The sequence below is a fragment of the Gorilla gorilla genome, chromosome 14, assembly GCF_029281585.2.
Source record: "Gorilla gorilla gorilla isolate KB3781 chromosome 14, NHGRI_mGorGor1-v2.1_pri, whole genome shotgun sequence".
Lineage (NCBI taxonomy): Eukaryota > Metazoa > Chordata > Mammalia > Primates > Hominidae > Gorilla > Gorilla gorilla.
In genome coordinates, this window is record NC_073238.2 from 34,305,722 (window position 1) to 34,331,002 (window position 25,281).

Genomic DNA, 25,281 nt, shown 5'->3' on the forward strand with positions numbered 1-25,281 from the left:
CAGTCATAGGGTAATTCTGTGTTTTACCTTTTGAAGAACTGTCAAACTATTTTACACAACTGTACCATTTTATGTTCTCAGCAGCAATGTACAAGGCTTCTATTTTCTCTATATCTTTGCCAACACTTGTTATTTTCCATATTTTAGGCTTTTGATTTTTCTTGTAGATATCTTAGTGCATGTGCGGTGGTATCTCATGGTTTTGATTTGCATTTCCCTAATGACTAATGACAATGAACAATTTTTCTTTGTTGTTGTTTTTTTTATTTTTGAGACAGAGTCTCGCTCTATTACCCAGGTTGGAGTGCAGGTGCACAATCTTGGCTCACTGCAACCTCTGCTTCCTGGGCTCAAGGGATTCTTCTGTCTCAGCCTCCCGAGTAGCTGGGACCACAGGCACGGGCCACTACGCCTGGCTAATTTTTTGTATTTTTTTGGAGACATAGGGTTTCATTCACCATGTTGTTCAGGCCTGGTCTCGAACTCCTAAGCTCAAGCCATCTGCCTGCCTTGGCCTCCCAAAGTGCTAGGATTACAGTGTGAGCCACCGTGCCTGGCCAATGAGCAATTTTTCATTTGCTTGTTGGCCATTTGTGTATCATCTTTGGAGAAGTATCTATTCAAGTCCTGTCTCTGTTTTTGAATTGGGTTTTGTAGTTCAGTTCTTTTTTCTCTTTTTGTTTTTTGTTTGTCTGTTTGTTTGTTTGTTTGTTTTTGTTGCCCTCTGTTGCCCAGGCTGGAGTGCAGCAGCGAGATCTTGGCTCACTGTAACCTCTGCCTCCTGGGTTCAAATGATTCTCCTGCCTCAGCCTCCTGAGTAGCTAGGAGTACAGGTGCGTGCCACCACACCTGGCTAATTTTTGTATTTTTAGTAGAGACGGGGTTTCACCACGTTAGTGAGGCTGGTCTCAAACTCCTGACCTCGTAATCTGCCCGCCTCGGCCTCCCCAAGTGCTGGGATTACAGGCATGAGCCACTGCGCCTGGCCCTCTTTTATTTTTAGTTGATATGTAATACTTTTATATACGTAGGGGGTACAGAGCGATGTTTTTATACATGTATAGAATGTGGAATGTTCAAATCAGGGTAATTAGGATAGCCATCACCCCAAAATTATTTTTTTATGTTGGGAACATTCGAAATTCTCTCTTTTAGCCTTTTGAATCTATCCAATAATAATTGTTAACTGTATTCGTTCTGTAGTGCTATGGAACAATAGAACTTAATCCTCCTATATAGCTATAATTTTGTATCCCTTTGTACTTTTGTTCTTGAGTTGAAGAAGTTCTTTGTATCTTGTACAGTTTGAGTATCCCTTATCTGAAATGCTTGGGACCCAAAGTGTTTCAGATTTTAGGTTTTTCAAACTTTAGAATATTTGCATTATACTTACATTCAAACAATCCACATCTGAAAAATCCAAAATGCAAAATGCTTCAATGAGCATTTCCTTTGAGCATCATGTTGCTAATTGAAAAGTTTTGGGTTTTAGAGCATTTCAGATTTTTTGCATTTGCGTTGATCATTCTGTATATGTTTTGCAAATACTGTCTTCCATTATGTAGGTTTTTGTTTTACTTTCTCAGTAATGTCCTTTGATGTGCAGAAGTTTTTATTTTTTTATTTTATTTTATTTTTGGGGGGTGAAGGAGTCTTGCTCTGTCACCCAGGCTGGAGTGCAATGGCACGATCTTGGCTCACTGCAACCTCTGCCTCCTGGGTTCAAGCGATTCTCTTGCCTCAGCCTCCCAAGTAGCTGGGATTACAGGTGTGTGCTACCATGCCTAATTTTTTTTTTTTTTTTTTTCTTTGAGATGGAGTCTTGCTCTGTTGCTCAGGCTGGAGTGCGGTGGCACAGTCTCTGCTCATGTAACCTCCACCTCCCGCGTTCAAGCAATTATCCTGCCTCAGCCTCCCGAGTAGCTGGGATTACAGGTGCACACCACCATGCCCAGCTAATTTTTTGTATTTTTAGTAGAGACGGGGTTTCACCTTGATGGCCAAGCTGGTTTCAAACTCCTGATGTCAAGTGAGCCACCTGCCTCGACCTCCCAAAGTGCTAGGATTACAGGCGTGAGCCATAGCGCCTGGGCTAATACTTGTATTTTTAGTAGAGATGGGGTTTCACCATGTTGGCCAGGCTGGTCTCGAACTCCTGACCCTCAGTGATCCTCCTGCCTTGGCCTCCCAAAGTGTGAAATTACAGGCGTGAGCCTCCGCCCCTGGTCTTTTTTTTTTGAGATGGGTCTCGGTCTGTAGCCCAGGCTGGAGTGCGGTAGTGCGATCTCAGCTCACTGCAGCCTCCGCCTCCTGGGTCCAAGCAATTCTTTGCGTCAGCCTCCCAAGTAGCTAGGACTATAGGCATAGGCCACCATGTCCAACTAATTTTTGTATTTTTTTTAGTAGAGTTGGGGTTTCACCAGGTTGGCAAGGCTGATCTGAAACTCCTGACTTCAAGTGATCTGTCCTTCTCAGCCTCTCAAAGTGCTGGGATTACAGGTGTGAGCCACCACGCCCAGCTGGAAGTTTTAAATTTTGATTTACCCATTGTTTTCTTTTGGTCGTGCTTTCGGTGTCATTTAAGAATCTGTTGCCAAATGCCAGGTCATGGTTTTCCTCTACAGTTTCCTCTAAGAGTTGTATGAGTTTAGCTCTTAATTAGGTATTTGATCCATTTTAATTTACTTTTTGTTTATTATGTGAGGCAGGGGTCCAACTTCATTGTTTTGTACTGGAATTCCAGTTTTCCCACCACCACCACCTGTTGATGAAGGGATTATTCTTTCTCTGTGGAATGGACTTATCACACTTGTCAACTATTAATTGGCCAGAGATCATTTCTATGTTCCACTGATCTACATGTGTGATCTTATGTATGTGCCGCACTATTTTGATTACTGTATCTTTGTAGTAAGTTTTGAAATCAGGAAATGTGAGTTCTCCAACTTTGTTTTTTGTCAAGATTGTTTGAATATTCTGGACCCATTCTAATTTTATATGAATTTGAAGATTGGCTTTTCTATTTCTGCAGAAGAGTTTGTTGGAATTTTTATATAAATTGCATTGAATCTGTAGATTGCTTTGGGTAGTATTGACATCTTAGCAATAGTAAGTTATTCTGTCTGTGAAAATGGCATTTATTTATGAAGACATACCATTTATTTATGTCTTTAATTTCTTTCAGCAGTCTTTTGTGGTTTTTAGTGTACAAGTCTTCACCTCCTTTGCTGCATTTATTCCTGTTTATTCTTTTAATGCTATTTCTAGTGGATTTGCTTTATTTCCTTTTCAGATTGTACATTACTAGTGTATAGAAACATCTGATTTTTGTACATTGATCATGTACTGTGCAACTTTACTGAATGTTAGCTCTACTAGCTTTATGAGTTTCTTGGTATTTTTCTCTTTATGAGTTTCATGTCATCTGTGAATAGAGATAGTTTTACTTTTTTCCAATTTGGATGCATTTTATTTCTTAACTAATGGTTGTGGCTATAATTTTCAATACCGTGTCAAATAGATGTGGTGAAAGTGGGCGTCCTTGTTGCTGATCTTAGAGGAAAATAATTTTTTTACCATTGAGTCTGATGTTAGAATGGGTTGTTCATATGCATGGCTTTTAGTATGTTGAAGTAGTTTCTTTGTATTACTTTTTTTATTCAGTTTTTTTAATCATAAAAAGGTGTTGAATTTTTCAAATGCTTTTTCTACTTTGAGATGATCATGTGGTCTTTATCTTTGCTCTTATTTATGTGGTATGTTACATGGATTGACTTCTTTATGTTGAACCACACTTTTATTGGGATAAATCCCTACTTGATTATGGTGTATAATCCTTTTAATATATTGTATTCAGTTTAGTAGTACTTTGTTGAGGATCTTTGCATCTATATTCTTGTGGGATACTGGTCTCTGATTTTCTTTCTTTTGATGTCTTTATCTGTCTTTCAAATGAGGGTAATGCTGGCCTTATAGAATGGGGTGGGTGAGACATCTTGTATCTTCTGATTTTTGGAAGCGTGAGAATTGGTGTTAATTCTTTAAATGTTTGGTAGAATTTACCCGTGAAGTCATCTGATCTTGGCCTTCTCTTTTTTGGGACTTTTTGTTTGTTTGTTTGTTTGTGAGACAGAGTCTCGCTCTGTCACCCAGGCTGGAGTGCAGTGGCGCGATCTTGGCTTACTGCAACCCCCACCTCCCGGGTTCAAGCAATTCTCCTGCCTCAGCTTCCTGAGTAGCTGGGACTACAGGCGCCTGCCACCACGCCCAGCTAATTTTTGAATTTTTAGTAGAGATGGGGTTTCACCATGTTGGCCAGAATGGTCTCGATCTCCTGACCTCATGATCCACCCGCCTCAGCCTCCCAAAGTGTTGGGATTATAGGCATGATCCACTGCACCCGGCCAGGACATTTCTGATGACTGAGTCTCTTGTTACAGGTCTGTTCACGTTTTCTATGTCTTCTTGTGTCAGTTTTGGTGGTTTGTGTGTTTTTAGGAATTTGTGCATTTCATCTAGGCTGTGTAATTTGTTAATGTACTATTGTTCATAGCATTTTCTTGTACTACTTTTTACTTCAGGAATGCCGGTAGTAATGTCTCCCATATTTTATTCTTTGTGTCTATTCTCTTGGTATTTTAAAATGACCAACTTTTGGGTTTGTTTCTCTCACTTTTTCTGTTCTATTTTTCCTGCTCTAATCTTTATTATTTGCTTTCTTCTGCTGGCTTTGGGTTTAGTGATCTCGTCTTTTTCCTCAAGGTGGTGAGAAGTTAGGTTATTTACTTGAGGTTTTTTTTTTTTTGAGGGGGGCAAATTCTCACTCTATTGCCCAGGCTGGAACGCAGTGGCATGATCTTAGCTCACTGCACCCTCACCTCCCAGGTTCAAGCGATTATCCTGCATCCGCCTCCTGAGTAGCCGGGATTACAGGCATGTGCCACCATACCTGGCTAATTTTTGTATTTTTAGTAGAGATGGGGTTTCACCATGTTAGACTGGTCTTGAACTCCTGACCTCAGGTGATATGCTCGCCTCAGCCCTCCAAAGTGCTGGGATTATAGGTGTGAGCCACCGTGCCTGGACTTTCTTTCTTTCTTTCTTTTTAACATAAGCATTTACAATTTTAAATAAATTTTTCTCTGATTAGTATTTAAGTTGCATCTCATAACTTTTGGTATTCTTTTAGTTTTGTTTTCACTCATCTCTAAGTATTTAAAAATTTCCTGTGGTTTCTTCTTTGAGCCATGTTTAAGAGTGTGTGGTTTAATATCCCCATATTTATGAATTTTCTAAGTGTTCCTTCTATTACTGATTTCTAGTTTTATTCCATTGCTCATTGGAAAGATACTCTGTGTGATTTTAGTCTTCAAAAATTTATTGAGACTTTTTTGTGGCCTAACATAGTTCATTCTGGAAATTGCTCCATATGCATTTGAAAAGAATGTTTATTCTACTGTTGTTGGCAAGAATACTCAATATATGTTTGTTATTAATAACTCTAGTTTATATTGTTTTTCAAGATTTGTCTTTACTTAGTTGAAATTCTGTCTAGATGGTCTGTCCACTATTGTAAATGGTGTATTGATGTCTCCAGCTATTATTGTACAATTATCTGCTTCTACCTCAGTTATTGTCTATTTCTCCTTTTACTTCTGTTAATTTTTTTAAGTGTATTTTGGGGGTTTTGATATTTGGTATGTATATGTTTATATTTGTTATATCTTCTTGGTAAGTGGACCCTTTGTTCAGTATGTATTTTTCTGTCTCTTGTATCAGTTTTTCACATATAGGCTCTTTTTGCCTTATATTAATACGGCAACCCCAACTCTCTTAGTTACTGTTTATTTGCGTGGAGTATCTTTTTCCATCCTTTTACTTTTGACCTGTTTGTATCTTTGGATAAATAAATCTTTCCTTATCAATAATTACATTAAATGTACATGGATCAAATTATTTGATCAAAAAGCAGAAATTGACAGAATAGGAAAAAAAATGATGCCTTTTGATTGGATAATTTGATCCATGTACATTTAACATAATTACCAATAAGGAAGGATTTATTTCTGCCATTTTTCTATTTTTTTTTTGGTATATTCTATACCTTTTTTTTGGTATCTCATTTCCTGCATTACGGCTTTTATGTTTAGTTGATTGTAGTGCACTGTTTTGATTTCCTTCTCATTGTCTTTGTATTATTTTTAAATATATTATTTGTGGTTACTGTGGGGGAGGCTTTACATATAACATCCTATAATTCAATCTAATGTGAATTTATAACAAGTTAATTAGCTTTTAAAAATGCTGCTCCTATATATCTGTTCCTTCTTTTTGTTATAAATTACATTTTTAAGCATTGTATTCCCAGTAATAAAGATTTACAATTTTGTGTGCATATTTGTCTTTAAAATCATGTAGGAAATAAAAAGTGGATTTATAAAGCAAAAATACAGTTATACTTGTTTTGTATTCTCCCATATATTTACTAAAGATTGGGTCAAGTGTATTCCTTCCATTTCAATAAAAAGCTTTGACTCCTTTTAGCATTTGTTTTGTAGGGTAGATTTAGTGGCAACAAACTCCCTCCACCTTTTATCTGTGTGTCTTTATTTTTCCTTCAGTTTTGGATGATAGTTTTGCTGGACATAGTATTCTTGTTTGAAAGCTTTTTTTTCTCTATTATTTTAAATGTTATTCCACTGCCTTTTGGCCTCCGTGGTTGTTTCTTTTGTGAAATTGATGGTTAATCTTATTGAGAATTTCTTGTGCTGAACCATTTCTGTTTTGCTTCTTTCAGTATTTTCTTTGTCTTTTAACGGTTTGATTATAATGTGTCTTATTGTGTGTCTCTGAGTTTATCCTACATATAATTTGTTGTGTTTATTAGATTTGTAGATTTGTGTCTGTTATCAAATATGGCAAGTTTTTAGCCATTAATTTTTCAGATAATCTTTTGCCCCTTTCCCTTCTTCTGAAACTCTCATAAAGTTCATGTTGGTCTATTTGATCTTATTCCATGGGCCCCTTAGGCTTTTGCTTACTTTACTTCATTCTTTCCTTTACTGCTCCTCAGGTTCTGTTACGTCAGTCTTGGCCTCTTTACTGCAAGTTGTTGGTAAAAGCTCTGACTTTCTGCTGGGTCAGACCACCTCAGTTAGGGTAGAGGTGGTTAAGGTGTCTAATTACCACCCAGTGGGGTGGAAGTTCAAGTTTCCTACTTGGCCTTCTCTGACTTTACCATGGCTAGGGTGCTGGGGTGAGGCATCCCATTGTAGCCTGGCCAGGGTGGAAGTGTAGGCTAATTGGCCTTTTCTTGTGTGAATGGGATTAGGGTCTGTAGAGTAGAGGAGCTGTTGTCTTACTGTTTCTCTAGGCTGCTATTTCAACTGTATTTCGCCTACAGGTGTGTCATTTCTCTTGCCAGATTCAAGATTTTTTCTTTGTCTTTGGTTTTCAGAAATTTGAATTTGGTGTATCTTGGTGTTTCTTTGGGTTTTATCCTTCCTAGTGTTTGCTAACCTTCTATCTGTAGATTTATGTCTTTTGCCAAATTTGAGACATTTCAAACAGTAGTGTTTTTGGAGGACTTTTCTAACTCTGTCCTCTTTTTCCTTTCCTTTTGGGACTCCAGTAACATGAATGTTACTTTTTGTGTGTGTGTGTGTTTTTTGTTTTTTGTTTTTTTTTTTTTGTTACAAGCCTACAGATCCCTAAGGCTCTGTTTTACTTTTCCCCCCACCCAGTCTGTTTTTCGGGTTGGGTACTTTTTATTATTCTGTCTTCCAGTTCACTGATTCTTTCCATTTTATTCTTCTTTATATCTTCTATTTCTTTTCTAGAAGTTTCTGTGTTTTCATTTGTTTTTTAAGTGCATGTGTATTGGTTATTGGAGCACTTTTATGATGACTGCTTTAAAATCTTTGTCAGGTATTTCCAGTATCTCTGTAATTTTGGTGTTGGCATCTGTTGATTGTCCTTTTCTATTTAAATTATAGTTTTCCTGGTGTTTGGCATGATAAATGATTTTTTTATTTGAAACTTGAACATTTTGAGTACTGTGGTATTGCCAAGTGGAGTTAAAAGGTCAGTCTCTGTACTTGGCCTCTCTACATCTGTGAGGGAGAAGCAGCTTCTTGTTATTGCTGAGTGGATATGGGAGTTCTGGCTCCTTTGTGGACATTAGCTGATACCACCCTGACTAGAGGAGTAGGAGTTCCTTATACTGTTCCCCACATAACCTCTACTGACACCAAATGATTCTTCTCCAGTGGATAGAGAAAATGTTCTTTGTACTATTATTACATAAATAAAAATTATTTAAAATAGTGTTTTATTCTTTAAAATTACTTGCATGTTTTATAATTACATGCTATATGTTCATAATTCATTAGTTAAATAAATAGGTGGGAGTCCATGCCTTACTATTTTACTGATAAAGAGACCCAATTGGATGTGTTTGGAGACAACTACATGAGATGCTATAGTGAATGTCTTCTTTCTCTGCAACCTGGGAGCTAAAATTGTATCATAATCCTTCCTTACTTTCCTCTCACCCCCTTTGACCTTTGTCTGTTATATTTAACTTAGCTGCCTTTTGTTGTTTATCTGTGCTCTCATTGCTCAATTAGTTTCTGAAGTGTATTGATACACTTAGTTAATAATCTAGATCCTGGCAGTGGAGACTGTATAACGCTTGTCCTGTGCCTTTCAGTAGTTTTCCTTTTCTAGCATAGTATTTTGACTTTCATGGAAAGCAGGAAGCATATCTTTTAAAACTTTTGTGCAAGGAGTAAGGATATGTGTTCATATTATATGCTGGAAACTGTCATATGTGCTTTCAAAAGAATTTCTCAAACATGCCAGACACGGTGGCTCACGACTGTAATCGCAGCACTTTGGGAGGCCCAGGTGGGCCGATCACTTGAGGTCAGGAGTTGAAGACCAGCCTGGCCAACATGGTGAAACCCTGTCTCTACTAAAAATACAAAAACTAGCCAGGCGTGGTGGCAGGCGCCTGTAATCCCAGCTACTCAGGAGGTTGAGGTGGGAGAATCGCTTGAACCCAGGAGGCGGAGGTTGCAGTGAGCCAAAATCATGCCACTGCAGTTCAGCGTGGGTGACAAAGCAAAAACTCCATCTCAAAAAAAAAAAACAAAACAATTTCTCAATTCATTTTGCATATGGTGGAAATTGTAGCTGTATAATCTCCAAATGACTTAATTTAGAAAGCTTTGAGTTTCATTATAAGTGTTAAGAGTTTAATAGGTTTTAAAGAGATCTTAGAACACTCCAAATTAGAAGTGATTTTACTCAGAAATTAGAGGTGAGTCAGATCTAAGTGTCTATCTTTAATTCCTTAGCCCATTATTACTGTTTTATCATTATACCATTTTTTCTAAGATAAAATTATTTGATAATTCTTTAAGTTGGGCAACAGTAGTGGGGACAGGACAGGCAGACATTTTTAAAAGTTGGAATGAGTTTGTAAGTCACAAAATATAATTGAGAAGCAACTTTTACATAATGCTTATTTACCTTTCAATGTAGCAGCTATTCTTTATGTGTGTTTATAAAGTCTTTTAAAATCTTTTTTTAGGTAGGTAGCCATCCAAGCTTCCTGAAGGAGGTTCGAGATCACATGCAGGACTCTTTCTTAATGCAGCCTGAGGTAAGCAGGAATGTAAATGGAGTTCAAGACCTTAACATTTTTGAGCACTGCTACTACTGTCATTAATATGTATCTGAAAAATCTTGTCCAATTTGAAATATATTAAAATTTCCAAACTTAAATTGTATCAAATGATGAATGTTTTATCTCTGAGACATAGATTTCTAATTTCACTAATTTTACATGTATTTTCTTGTGATATGCTCATTTGTCTTTAGATATTTATGTTCTTAGGAAATTATTTTCAGATTTTTTTTAGTGCACAATACCTTGTACACAGTAGGCATTTAATAAAGGGATATAAAAATCCTCTCTTTTGTGCCTACCTGAAAAGTTAAAAAAAAAAACCCTTTCTTTCAAAAAAATTTCTAAGTCTGTATTCCTGTTAATCCAGATAAATGAATTAGTAATGAGTAATAAGTGTTTAAAATTAGGAAGACTTTTAACTGTAGTACAGTTATCAAGATAATGAAATTTACATCAGTAAACTATTATTATCAGGTTAGTCAATAGAGCGTATTCAAATTTTGTCTGTTAATGTCCCTTACAACAAATGAAAAACAATTATTTCTTGTCTAGAATCCAGTACAGGATCATAGGCCATTATTATTCCTCTTCTTTTTTTTTTTTTGAGACAGTTTCGCTCTTGTTGCCCAGGCTGGAGTGCAACGGCACCATCTCGGCTCACCACAACCTCCGCCCCCTGGGTTCAAGCGATTCTCCTGCCTCAGCCTCCCAAGTAGCTGGGATTACAGTCATGCACCACCACACCCGGCTAATTTTGTATTTTTTTAGTAGAGATAGGGTTTCTCCATGTCGGTCAGGCTAGTCCCGAACTCCTGACCTCAGGTGATCCGCCTGCCTCGGCCTCCCAAGTGTTGGCGTTACAGGCGTGAGCCACCGCGCCCAGCCCATTATTTCTTTAAATATAGTTTTTAGGCCTTTTCCCAACTCTCTTCTTCTGAGACCCCAATTCCAGATAATTCCTGCCACTTTCCCACAGTCACTGAGGCTTGTTTTTTTTTTTTTTTTTTTTTGGTATTGTTTTGTATTGTTTTTGTACTGTTTTGTATTTATTTTGCATTGTGGTTTGTATTTGTATTGTTTTTCCCTAGTCTTTTTTTCCTTCTGTACTCCATTTTGGAAAGTTTCTATTGCTGTATCTTTAAGTTTGCTGATCTTTTAAAATCACCTGTGAATACCATGCAGCATATTTTTTCAGATGTTATGTTTTTCGTCTCTAAAAGTTCCATTTGTCTCTTTTGTATCTTCTATTTCCTGCCTAATTATGTTCATGTTTTCCTCTACTAATATTTTAATATATTAGCATATTTATAATAGTTCTTTTAACATCTTTGCCTACTGTTTTCTTTTTTTTTTTTTTTTTTTTTTTTTTTTTGAGATGGAGCCTTGCTCTGTCACCCAGGCTGGAGTGCAGTGGCGCGATCTCTGCTTACTGCAAGCTCCGCCTCCCGGGTTTACGCCATTCTCCTGCCTCAGCCTCCCTAGTAGCTGGGACTGCAGGTGCCCGCCACCATGCCCGGCTAATTTTTTGTATTTTTAGTAGAGACGGGGTTTCACCGTGTTAGCCAGGATGGTCTCGATCTCCTGACCTCATGATCCGCCTGCCTCAGCCTCCCAAAGTGCTGGAATTACAGGCGTGAGCCACTGCGCCCGGCCTTACTGTTTTCATATCTGCCATTTCTAGATCTGTTTCTATAGTTTGATTTTTTTTTTTTTTCTTCTTCTGGGTAATGAGTCATGTTTTCCTGCTTTTTTTTTTTTTTTTTTTGACAAAATGCCTGTCATTTTTAAGTTTGATTCAGAATATTGTGAATTTCACATTATTGGTTGCTGGATTTTGTTGTATTATTTTAAATGTTTTGTTGGACTTTGTTCTGGCATCCTGTCAAATTAACCTCGAATTATTTGGATCCTTTTGAGGCTTGCTTTTAAGTTTTTGAAAAGACTTTGGTAGAGCAAACTTTAGTCTGGGGCTATTTATTCATACTACTGCGGTGATACCTGGAGAGATCTGAATCATCCCCCGTATTACAAGGTCATCCTACTCTTGAACAGGTAGCAATACAGAGTACTCCTGGCCATGTGTGTTCTTTGGGAATTGTTAGCCTAATGCTTTCTTGTGGTTCTGGGGTTCTTTCTCTGGCCACAGGTGCTTTCTTCTCATGAATGCACAGATCAGTTTTCAGCCAAAATATGTCTGTAGATGTATTTTTAAGATCACAGATCAGTTTTCAGCCAAAATACATCTGTAGATGTATTTCTAAGATCAGAGCTTTTTTGTGCAGCTCCATCATCATCAGTACTCTGTTTCCCAAATTCTAGCTGCCTTGAAAGACTTGTGTTTCCTCAACTCAGTGAAACTAGTAAGTAGGCTCTGTTAACCTCCCCTTCCCCCAGCTACTTCTAGGCCTCAAGCTTTGGTAGCCACAGGACTCACTTGATTTGTTTCCCTTTTGTTAGGTATACAGTTCTGTGCTACCTTGTGTGTAGAGTTTGAAAACCATTGTTTTTTTGTGTGTGTGTCTAATTTTCTAGTTGTTAAAGGTGGGTGGGAGGTTTAAATCTAGTTTCTGTTAGTTGGGAGTGGAAGTTACCTCTGCTTTAATCTAAATAGTTCCCTAGTTTTTGTTTGTCTTTTATGACTTGACATTTTGAATACCACTTTGGAGAGCATCCCTCAATTCGTGTTTGTTTGATAGTTCCTCAAGATTAGATTGAGTTAATGCATTTTTGGCATGAATACCTCATAAGCGATGTTGTGTCCCTCTTCGTGCACATCAGGAAGCACATGATGTCTATGTTTTCCATTATTGTGTGTTAACTTGTTTAAGGGGATGTCTGTCAGGTTTCTCCAGGGTAAAGTTGCTATTTTTCCCTCTGTATCTGTTTAAGTTAAGCAAACTTTTCACCCACTATTTTTAGCATCTGTTGTCAATTAGAAAAAAATCCTTAAATTACAAAGTTAGAATAAGTCTGTTAAAAGAAAAATTGTAAATTAAACAGTAATAGAGAAAAGTAAAACATGATGGTATATACATTTTTAAACCCTTTTTTCTCTGCACAGACAAATCTTGCAATATGAAGAGATGATTTCCAGGTTTTATTGAATAAATGAATTGTAATTTTTACTTGAAATTATCTTATTTAGTATAATAAATATTACAATATTATGTCATTGTTTGAGTTTTATTGCCACTTCTTCTAATCAGGGTTCTTCACTATTTCAGTGCTTTGGATTCCTTTGGTAATAAGGACAGATTCATTCTCAGAATGTTATTAAATGCATAAAATACCTATGATTACAAAGACAACCAATTATATCAAAATACAGTTACCAAAATATTTTTTAAATTTTTGAAATGTGCTGCTTTATTTTAATGTATTTAGGAATAAAATCCAGTGATTAATAACTGTAATTTTGAAGTCAAGTTGAATGTAATTGGTATATTAAGGGATACTAAGAGTGATATAAAAATTGGGAATTTTTATTTTTGACAGTCATAGGCCCTATTAAACTAATGAAGTAAGTTTGTTGCCTCCAATCAGAGTGAAAGAGAATGTTAAATTTCAGTTAGAGGTTAGTAAATATAAAGGTAATTTCTTTACTGTGCGATGTCACAGACTAAAGTTCATATTGTATTTGAATGTGGCTAGGAAAGTAGATAATATGCAGCCTATATCTTGGGGCGCCATTTCCTAAATTAGATTTGCAGCAGCAGGTACATCAAGCCATTCTTTCTTGATTACCTTCCCATGTGGTCTACTTGATTGGTCCAAATGTACCAAATGAAATATACTTCCTATATGTAGAAGGAAAATTTGGGAGAAGTTGTGAGATCGTGACAGTTTTGACATTCACGTGAAATTGGTTAAAATTAAAATATAAGGTACATCTTTTAAATGAGTAGACTGAAAATGAGCCAATTTGTCATAAACTTACCCATCATATGTACGTTTTACCTTATCCATATCTTGTTTCACTTGGTTCTATCTCATTCTTTTTCACTGAAATTATATGTAGGCTTATTTTTCCCCATGCCCAAAAAGGGAATATTTTAATTCTGAATTTATTCCACAAAACTTTACATCACTAAATGTGTGTTTATAGGATGCATATAAATTTGTATGAAATTTAAATATGATTATTTTGATTGCTTACGTATGAAGCTGAGTAAACATGGCATAAAATTATATTTCCCTTTTGGCTAATGTTCTTACGTTAATTGGTTCTTTGAGGCAGCGGTAGCTATGCAAGTGGCAGTATTGAAATATTCTCAGTGATTCTGTCATTCTGATAGTACTTTCTCATTTTCTTTTTCTTTTTTCTTTTTTTGGGAGGCAGTCTCACTCTGTTGCCCAGGCTGGAGTGTAGTGGCGTGATCTTGGTTCACTGCAGCCTCTGCCTCCCAGGTTCAAGTGATTCTTGTGCCTCAGCTTCTTGAATAGCTGGGACTACAGGCATGCACCACCATGCCTGGCTAACTTTTGTGTTTTTAGTAGAGACGGGGTTTCGCCATGTTGGCCAGGCTAGTCTCGAACTCCCAACCTCGTGATCTGCCCACCTCAGCCTCCCAAAGTGCTGGGATTACAGGTGTGAGCCACTGCACCCGGCCTTCATTCTCTTTAGATAAAATTATTTGTCTGTGTGAAACAGTTGCCTAACTCCATGTTTACTTGATGTCTTAAAACTGTTACTAATTATTTAATCATTCTGCCAATAAAATCAGCGTTGGGATCACAAATCCAAGGAATAGACTCACTCGGTCAGTTTGAAGAATGTTTCAAATAGAAATCAAATCTATGATTTGATTAGATGGTGGAACTTAATTTATATTAGTAAAAGAATTCTTTGTAGGTGCTGATACATGGAGGCCTTCTACAGACACCTAGTGGGAGCTGATTTTTCTGTCTTGCAAACTTGCAACATAGTGGCAGTTGTCCCGAATATTTTATAGCATTACTAATTTGTACTGTAGTTTCAAGTTTTAAACATTTTATATTCTGTTTCATTGATTTGCTTTGTTTTTGTCCCTTTTCCAGTATAGAAATTTAAGTCATCAAATAGACCTCAGGAAACAAACAAAAAAAAAAGCAGAGCATTCTCTTCTATTATACTTACACATCATAGTGAGATATAATATGTTTGCAGCCATTTTTATTTTTTCCTTGTCACCATTCTTTTGCAGTTGACAAATATTTTTGAAGGAGGACCTATCATTAAAGAATGAGTTGATTTCCACTTTGAAAAGCAAAATTGAGGGCTTCCTTTAGTTGATATTTCAGTAAATGAGGAAGTAGGCAGCGTAAGTGGTTTTAATAAGATGATAATGAACATGCATTCCTGGCACATAAACAGCTATGTTTTCTTATACTTTTTCTATTCGTTTCAAGCTGAAAGACCTTTTTCTTGATGTTGATTGTATTTTTTTATTTTTACCTTCCATTTATTACCTTCATTTTCTGAAACCCTGTGGTATTTGTGACATTTTTCCATGCAGTGTATTCATTTCAGTTGTTATTTTTGGCCTGATTGTTATCTATAACACCTATTATTTATGCTATCCATGGAACATTTCGAAGCCTTCTTATATTTTCATATTGTATAGATGCTCGTGGGTATGAAGACGGATTTAATTGCAACATGAGGTGGAAAATGGATACAATTATTTTGCAACGTGATTTGTGATATTTGATTTAACTTGACTATGACAGAGTTCTGCAACCACTCAGAAGATCAAAACAACTTGCACTTGAAGGCTAGCCTTTCGTTTTTATTTCTACCTTTTTTTTCTTTTTGTGGAAGATGGGGTCTTGCTGTGTTGCCCAGGCTGTTCTTGAACTCCTGGGCTCAAGCAGTTCTCTACAAAAAAAATACACCCCCACCAAAAAAAATAGCCAGGCAATTGCTTGAACCCAGGCTGGTCTCAAACTCCTGGGCTCAAGCATTCCACCTCCCTAGGCTTCCCAGTGTGCTGGGATTACAGGTGTGAGCCACACCCTGCCCTCATATTCTTTATCTCCTTTTGTTGTTGTTGTTGTTGTTGGCACATATAGTCATTCATTGCTTAATGACAAGAATACCTTCTGAAAAATGCATCGTTAGACAAGTTTGTTTTGTGAACATCACAGAGTGTACTCAAACAAACCTAAATGGTATAGCTTATTGCTGCTAGGCTATAAGCCTGTACAGCATGTTACTGTAATGAATATTGCAGGCAGTTGTAACACAATGGTAAGTATTTGTGTATCTACATATATCTAAACATAGAAAAGGTACAGTAGAAATATGGCATTACAATCATTGAGTGAAACATCGTTATTTGGCACATTACTGTATTCACTTTTGGCAGGAGGATTAACTTTATTATTATCTATTGATGAATTATTTACTTTTATAGCCAGAAGTCATTTTGAATGTGGTTTAAATTTTTTTAATTCAAAAATTTTTTTATATTTTATTGTGGTTTAATGAAATTTCAAATGTAGTAGATAGGTGATAAATCATTTTTAAGAGAAGTTCCAAAGGTGCTTGGAACAATAGCAGCTCAGTGGGAAAAGGATTTAAAATCTTCAAATTCATTCTTCAGCATACTTTTTATTATTAAGGCTTATATTTCTTAGCTCCATTTAATTGATTTTGTCAAATGACAAAGAAGTATGTCCTCATTATAAACAAAAAGCACTGTGCCTTTCCTAAATTTTTCAGGTTTTACTTAACTCTATGTAGGGATTCTGTTAAACTAAATATAATAGAGAGAAAAACATTCTGTTTTTGAAGGCGACTTAGCTGATGATCATTGCTTTGTTTGGACCTTGCAGTTGTTGCATAGTTAATAGTTTGTATGTAGATGAAGACTCATGACTCTAAACCTGTTTAGAGATTAACAGGATTGTTTTGCAGAGACAAAAAGTGTAATGAAAAATTGGTAATTCTTTTCTAGTTAAGTTGTAGTCTTAAAAATTATCTTTTTATGTTTCAAATTTTAGAAATATGGAAAACTGACAACTTGTACTGGTTGCCGAACACAGTGCAGGTTTTTTGATATGACTCAGTGTATAGGTCCTAATGGATATATGGAGCCATATTGTTCAACTGCTTGTATGAACAGTCACAAGACAAAATATGCAAAATCACAAAGTAAGTTTCACATATTTGGACAGTTAAAAAAACTTTACAATGAAATTAATTTTTGCATAAATACTCTTATTTAATGTTTTTATGCTTGTTTTTAACAGCTTTTTATTTTATATTAATCTTTTTGAAAACTGTTCTAATTATTTTGATTATTCTGTACTACTTTTTTAGTTCTCTTCATATCTATGTTCTTAACTAAAATTGTTACTCCATCTAAAAAATTACCCAAAACTGAGTTTTTTCTCTATATCTATGTATGTTTTAGTGGCATAATATCAGAGTCCGTTATGACAATATTTTAAAAGTGCACATAATCTTCAGTATTGAAGGTGCAAATAATAATAGTTTATTTTTTAACAGAAACTTCTATGATCTCAGTAGTTAAGATAAAAAAACTTTTTTATTACTTTATAAACAAATCAGATATGTACCTTTTCTTTCCTAGGTTTGGGAATTATTTGCCATTTTTGTAAGCGAAACTCTTTACCTCAATACCAAGCCACAATGCCTGATGGAAAACTGTACAACTTTTGCAATTCCAGTTGTGTGGCTAAATTTCAGGTTTGTCGTTTATTTTGCATAACCCATGCCCCCAATAAAATACACATAGAAAATAATCAGTGTAATATAATATGGTTTATCTTTATTTTATCTTAATTTTTACGTAGCTTGTTGAGGGTTAAATTGGAAGGTGGATATCCTAGTCACAGAATATGTGGCTGTACCAGTTTTCTATTTTAGCCTGGATAGTCTAATTGAGATTATAATTATTACTCTGATACAGATTTTGAAGGAAAAGAAATTTTAATATAGTTCAGTGCTGATGTGTAGTTTTTTCTTGTTAGATGGTTTGAATAAAATGTGAACCGTAAGGGGAACTCTTATGTGACAAACGGATAGAGGACCTAGATGTATTTAGCCTAGAAGTGATAAGAATACTTGCTTTCTTCATATGTTAGAAATGGACGATGTAAAGAGGGAATTAGATTTTTTACACTAGGCCTTAATTTAATACAAAATCAGTTTTAGGGAGACATTTTTCATTTTGGTAAATGTAAAGAAAGACTTGCTAACATAGTTTTTCAAATTTGGAGTATGGATAGTCTCAGAAGATAGATTCTTGGAAGCGTTCAAACTTAACCTGGTTGACCACTAGGAAGGAATAGTTAAGAGGGAATTCAAGCATTAGTTAGGTGATACGATTAGGTTTACCTGTTGTGTGTGAAAATTTCAGGGTATTACCCAAAGGTTCAAACGCGTGCATAAAGCCATGCTTCATGAGTTAATTCATCCAACAATTCTGCTTTATTCCAGGTACTGTGCTCTATGTTAATTTATTTAAACTGTAAATATAGTTTCTTAAGTATAATAGTTACTATATCACTTATTAGTATTTAAATTGAGGTGTTTTTGAATTCAAATGAATGTCAGTTTTTGTTAATAGTAATATTCTCACTGAGCTTAGGTGATAAACCACGTTTAAGACTTGTTATTTCAGAAGTTGGGATCATGGCCGTTGATACATCCTTACAGTGGTAGATATTGCTTTTGCCTTGTTGGCTTTTCTTAAACTAGAAATTAAGGAATAATTACTAATTAGAAGAGAGGAAGACAGTGTCTATAGCATGCTGCTTGTCAGATCTTGAACTTTGTTTTTTGATATTGTTGGATAAACTAAACTGATAATTGAAAATGTTGTAACTACCCTTTTCATTTAATTGAAACTTCTATCACCCATGATTTGATAAGATCCTCTGTATACGTACATTGTATATTTTAAGATATACAGTTACCCCTCGATATCCATGGGCAAGTGGTACCAGGACCTCCTGCAGATATAAAATTCCAGGGATGCCCAAATCCCTTATATAATATGGCATAGTATTTGCATGTAACCTACAATGCAAGTCTTCCTGTGTACTTTAAATCACATCTAGATTACCCTTAATATCTAATGCCATGTAAATGGTATGTAAAGAGTTGTTATACTGTATTGTTTAGGCAATAATGACAAGAAGAAAATGACTGTACATGTCCATACACATGCAATCATCTTTTTTTTTAATTAAAATTTTTGATCCTCTGTTGGTTGAATCCATGGATATGTAGGACCGACTGTACTTAATTTAGGCTCTTATTTTGAGGAATACATCCAGATAGGCCTACAGGCAGCTTCATCACTCTGCATATAAATAATACAAAATTGACAGAAAAGCAACATTTTTCCCTTTATCATAAAGCAAACCATATATTTTGAACTTTATATCTTCATTAGATGTTTTTCCTTTTAAAAGTAAGATAACAGGATAGTATTCCCTCTTAGTCCATTCAGACTGCTATTACAGAATACCTTAGACTGGTAGCTTATAAATAGAAGTTTGTTTCTCATAGTCTGGAGGTTAGTAAGTCCAAGATAAGGCACTGGCAATTTGTTGTCCGTTGAAGGTCTATTCCTCATAGATGGTACCTTCTTGCTGTGTCCTCACATGGTGAAGGTAGTGAACGAGCTCCCTCAGGCTTCTGTTATGAGAATACTGACTGATTAGATCACGAGGGTGGAGCTCTAGTGGTCTGATCACCTTTTCAAAGCCCCTACCTCTTCTAATACTGTCACCTTGGGGTTTAGGATTTCAGCCTATGAATTTGTGGGGGAACACCAACATTCAGACTGTAGCATATTCCATTTGTTTTGAAAGACTAGTTAACTTTAATGGGGCTCAAATTTTTTGGAAACGCTAAGAGTAATGTTGGCTTTTATTTTTTAAATTTATTCATCTGATAGTCTTAAATCTGTATATTTTATTTTTCACAAACTTAGTGTTTACAGTGTATGCAGAAGTTTTAAAAATGGTAGTTTTTTCTCCTTCCACTGTACATTGAATGGCTAATTTTTATTAACCATTTCATGCATTAAGATTATATGTAATATATGAGTAATGTGGTTTAAAAAATGATAATTAAATACCAGTGTCCTCACCGTTCAGATTAGGAATTAGAAAAAATCTGTCAGTGTCCATGTATGCTTATATTGTGTCTTATTCTGTAAATTTTTTTTTTTTGGAGACAGAATCTCACTCTGTCGCCCAGGCTGGGGTGCAGTGGCATGATCTCGGCTCGCTGCAATCTCTGCCTCCTGGGTTCAAGTGATTCTGCCTCAGCCTCCCAAGTAGCTGGGATTACAGGCACCTGCCACCATGCCTAGCTAATTTTTGTATTTTTAGTAGAGACGGACTTTCGCCACATTGGCCAGGCTGGTCTCGAACTCCTGACTTCCAGCGATTCGCCTGCCTCTACCTCCCAAAGTACTGGGATTACAGGTGTGAGCTATGACGTCCAGTCTGTAAATTGTTTTAACTTTAAAAAAAAAGGAATAGTAAAATTCCTCGTATGAATACCAGTGTGTAAATCTTTTTTCTCGTAACTTTGAAGAAGAAGTGATCAATTTTTAAATGTAACATAGGCCGATTTCTTTTCCTCCTTTTTTTTTTTTTTTTTTTTCCAGATGGAGTCTCGCTCTGTCACCCAGGCTAGAGTGCAGTGGTGTGATCTCGGCTCACTGCAACCTCCGCCTCCTGGGTTCAAGTGATTTCCCCTGCCTCAGCCTCCCAAGTAGCTGGGATTACAGGCATGCGCCACCATGCTCAGCTAATTTTTTTTTTTTTTTTTTTGAGACGGAGTCTCGCTCTGTCGCCCAGGCTGGAGTGCAGTGGCGTGATCTCGGCTCACTGCAAGCTCCGCCTCCTGGGTTCACGCCATTCTCCTGCCTCAACCTCCTGAGTAGCTGGTACTACAGGCACCTGCCACCAACCCTAGCTAATTTTTTGTATTTTTAGTAGAGACGGGGTTTTACTGTGTTAGCCAGGATGGTCTCGATCTCCTGACTTCGTGATCCGCCCGCCTTGGCCTCCCAAAGTGCCGGGATTACAGGCATGAGCCACCACGCCTGGCCTAATTTTTGTAGTTTTAGTAGAGACGGGGTTTCGCCATGTTGACCAGGCTGGTGTCGAACTCCTGACCTCAGGTGATCTGCCCGCCTTGATCTCCCAAAGTGCTAGAATTACAGATGTGAGCCACTGCGCCTGGCCAACATAGGCCTATTTCACTGGTAGACTTGGAATGAAAATTATAGTAGGGATGCAGTGGCACAAAACATTAGTAAATTAGATATTTGATGATTATTGGAGATAGCAATAAGAACTAGGTTTTTGTTCTTGTTTTTGTTTTTTTAAACTTCTGTTAGTTCAGAACATGGGCAACTTAACCTCACTATTATTTGCTTACTGTTACTTCCTTACATTTTCTTAAGTGAACAGATGATGATTGAATGTATGATTTTCTCTTATTTTAGGTAAATAATAATTCTGTGGTTAAAAATTAAATTTAATTTCAATTTTATAAAACTAACATATACTATAATTTTTAAGGACAAAATTTGGAAATGAGTTTTATGTGCTGAAAAGATATCTAAGCAAGATGCATATTACTTTCTGGACATTGTAGATATATGACAGTAATCACAAATAGAAATTCAAACATACATGTCAGGCTTAGTATCTTTTGTTCTTTGTTTTAGGCTCTAAGTATGCAGTCATCTCCAAATGGCCAGTTTGTAGCGCCAAGTGATATTCAGTTGAAATGCAACTACTGCAAAAATTCGTTTTGTTCAAAACCAGAAATCCTGGAATGGGAGGCAAGTTGTATTTTGTAATGTGTGTTATTTAGTGCTAAAAAGAAAGTCTGGTAAAATAAGTGTTGTATTTCCATCTGGAAACCTATTTCTTGGTAGATAAAAATATGCTTTTCAGATTTTTTTTATGATTGGATTATTCTCATGTGGGAGTGGAAAACCAACAAAGGATCTATGTCTTTTTAGGTCCAAGAAAAATTACTGAAGTCATATTCCTGATATATTGTATAAGTTCATAATAGTGTATAGAATGTCACTTTGTTTAGCTACGTACCTAGAGCAATTGTCTTTCCTTTTTTTGTCCCATGTTTCTCCCTGTCCTGTATTATCTGAGAACGATATTTTCTATCACTCAATACCTGTACATATTAGAATGTATTAGTCATATACCACATTGTCATTTATAAAATGATACAATTCTGTAATGGTTTTTTTTTTTTTTCTTTTTCTTTTTTTCTCAGAGGCTTGCTGTGTTGCCCAGGCTGGAGTGCAGTGGCACGATCTTGGCTCACTGCAATCTCTGTCTCCTCAGTTGAGGTGATTCTCCTGCCTCAGCGTCCCAAGTAGCTGGGAATACGGTGGGCACCACCATGCCCAGCTAATTTTTGTATTTTTAGTAGAGACGGGGTTTCACCGCGTTTGCCAGGCTGGTCTCTATCTCCAGACCTCAACTGATCCGCCCACCTCAGCCTCCCAAAGTGCTGGGATTACAGGCATGAGCCACCATGCCCGGCCATAATTGTGTTTTAATAAAACAATAGTGGCCTATGAATCCCACTACAAGTTTATTTTCTTTTCCCTTTTTTCATTAGTTTACTGATTTGCTTTGACATGTCTCCATTAGCAATAACGCTGATGATTGACTTTTATTTCGTAAGGGGGCAGTAATAGATGGATACATGGACAAGACTGCCCAGGCTGCCCATTGCTTTCTTGAGCAATGCTTGCCTTTAGCCATTGTTTCTTTTCACTGCTTTAGGGGTGGGGCAGGGTGGGAGGTAGTGCATGGAGTATATGATAAAATGGTATACAAGATTTAGAAGATGTAGTATTAACACTGTTCTTGAGCCAAAATTTATTAGGAGCTGTTGGTGAGTCATTCAGTATCTAAGTCTTAAGTGAAAGGTGGTACCCAGAACTGGATTACATGATTTTTTTCTGTCTTTTTTTTTTTTTTTTTTTTTTTTTTGAGACGGAGTCTCGCTCTGTTGCCTAGGCTGGAGTACAATGGCGTGATCTTGGCTCACTTCAACCTCCACTTCGCAGGTTCAAGCGATTCTCCTGCCTCAGTTTCCCAAGTAGCTGGGATTACAGACGCCTGCCACCACGCCTGGCTAATTTTTGTATTTTTAGTAGAGATGGGGTTTCACCATGTTGGCCAGGCTGGTCTTGAACTCCTGGCCTCAGGCAATCCGCCCGCCTCAGCCTCCCAAAGTGCTGGGATCACAGGCGTGAGCCATCGCACCCAGCCTGGATTACATGATTTCTAAAGTACTTTGGAAACCTGAAATTTCATTTTAACAGTTTAATGACTGGAACATTTTTTAGTTTATTATTTGCTTTGGTGCTGTCTCCAGATCATTTAAACCAATCCCTATTTGAGACTGTTGTTGGCATCCAGTGATGATTTTTAGTGACTGATAACCTTTAAGTAACAGCAGTAAGAATGAAGGCCCAGTAAGAGGTAATAAAGGAGTGATGAGGGAATGAAGAAAGAAATCCATTAGCAAGCATACAGAATAATAGTGTCATATAGAAAATGAAGATCCTGCATACACTGAATTTTGATACTAGATCAAAATGAGGTCCTTTTCACTGCATTTATGTCAATGCTACTCCACTTCTGTAGTTGTTTTGGTGTATTGCTTTTATTTACATGGAGGTTAAGTGTTAGAAGCAGTTAAGAGACACTGCCACACTGAATGAGAGTTGAGCGTGTCCCCCTGGGAGATTGAGAATTCAGTGGTCTCTTTCTCCTCACTCCATGTGGCTTCTTTGTTGCCTTCCTCCTTCTATAAATTACATAGTCATAATGGGGCAACTTTCCACTAATGATTGCCTTACTACTTGAGTTGATTTCCCAGACTCCCTCACCTTCCTTATTCTGGTCTTCACATGTCTTTGCTAACTGTAAAGTAAATGGTTTAGACTTAGTCTGTAGCCTGCTCAATAACGAGAGAAAAGCTGCCTCCCTGGAAGTTTTAACTTGTTCATACCTGCTTGGGTTAATATTTGAAAAGTAGCTCTGGCTATTGTGGGTTTGGGCCCAGGAGAAACAAATTATTACTAATCATGTTCCATTCAAGGGAAACAACTCAGTCTCAAGTTCAGCAGCACGCTGTGTGATGGCACCAAATTGAATACTTCATCCATGATACATCTGTTACTGTTAAGGTGTGTGGTAGGAATGTGATGGAGCCTACTTGTTTATACTCAACAAAGAATTTTTCTTTTTGACTGAAAATATTATTAGTGCCATAATTTTTATCTTTCTTTAGTTTACCTATGCTGTATTTTCCATCATTTTCTTCCCATTTCTCCAATTATGTTAGCAACACCAGTCTGTCATCTTATTTAGTGATACTTTTACTTCCATTAAGTAATTTTAGGGTAGCTAATGGCACTGAATTTTGTGGAGCTATGTTTAAATTTGGCAGTGAATTGGTTAAACTAGGCATCCATGGCCTGTAGGAAATCTGTCCCCAAGGATCTTAACATTACATAGGTAAATGATTTAACTTTGCTTCTGTAAAAGTGGCGTGTTTATTTCTTAAGCTTTTTCTTGAGGTGGTCATCATATACTTACCAAGGTTCCCATTGTGCATTTAGAACAAAGTGCATCAGTTCTGCAGCAAAACTTGTTCAGATGACTATAAGAAGTTGCATTGCATAGTTACATATTGCGAATACTGTCAAGAGGAGAAGACTCTTCATGAAACAGTAAATTTCTCTGGCGTTAAGAGACCTTTCTGTAGTGAAGGCAAGTTGCGTATACAGTGTTGTTCATAACATATATTGATATTTAATGTTTTTTGCCAAAATAATATATCCAGAGTGGCTGCACAATTTTAATGTAGCTGAACAAAAAAAATTGAGTTTACGTTTCTACTGACTTGTTTCGTTATTTTATATGTGTTTGTAGATCTGGGCTTCAAGATGGTTTTACCTCTGAAAATTTGGTAACCTCTTATTTCATTAAAGTTTTAGAATAAAATAAAAGCATTTTCATGCCATGTTATTTCTAAACCTACATGTTGTGGTCTGAAAGTTGGTTTTCCAAGTGGTTTAAAATTGTTTTCCATTAGCTCCATTTTCCCTGCCCAGCTTACTACCTAACCTGCAAAGGTTTTCAATATGTATACTAGAAAGAAAATCACATATGGCAGTACTAAAATGGGAAGATACTTTTAGGTATTCAATCTGGGGTGCCAGGGAAACACTGGGTTCTGTTTTAGTATGTTCAAGAATTCCCTTTCCTCTTAGCTACACTTTTGCTGCTCTGGTGCCAGGCAGCAGATGATACAGATGAATTCAAATTCTAAATCTACTTATCCAGAGATAGGAACTAGGATTGTAGCTATGGGTTTTGGGGTTGTGTTATTCCTGTTCCCAATGTGACATTCTTGCTCTAAGCTGGCTTTCACTTTCTATCTTTCTTTGGTCCATGGCACTGAACTCCCAGCTTTCCTGTCTGCTATCTTCACCTATAATTTTTTAATGAGGAATATTTTTTTCTGGATCTACTTTTTCTATGGATTCCTGACTGCT

General features: G+C 36.6%; 1 protein-coding gene across 10 annotated transcripts in view; it reads left to right on the forward strand.

The window, feature by feature from the left end:
- ZMYM2 (zinc finger MYM-type containing 2) overlaps window positions 1–25,281 on the forward strand; it is a 124,287-nt gene that overhangs the window by 47,637 nt on the left and 51,369 nt on the right. For all 10 annotated transcript variants that reach the window (XM_063697172.1, XM_055360115.2, XM_004054214.5 and 7 more), the window contains 5 exons: window positions 9,596–9,667; window positions 16,679–16,829; window positions 17,272–17,387; window positions 21,400–21,516; window positions 24,343–24,493. In XM_063697172.1, coding sequence (XP_063553242.1) covers window positions 9,596–9,667; window positions 16,679–16,829; window positions 17,272–17,387; window positions 21,400–21,516; window positions 24,343–24,493 — 607 coding nt within the window. The remainder of the gene's footprint in view (window positions 1–9,595; window positions 9,668–16,678; window positions 16,830–17,271; window positions 17,388–21,399; window positions 21,517–24,342; window positions 24,494–25,281) is intronic.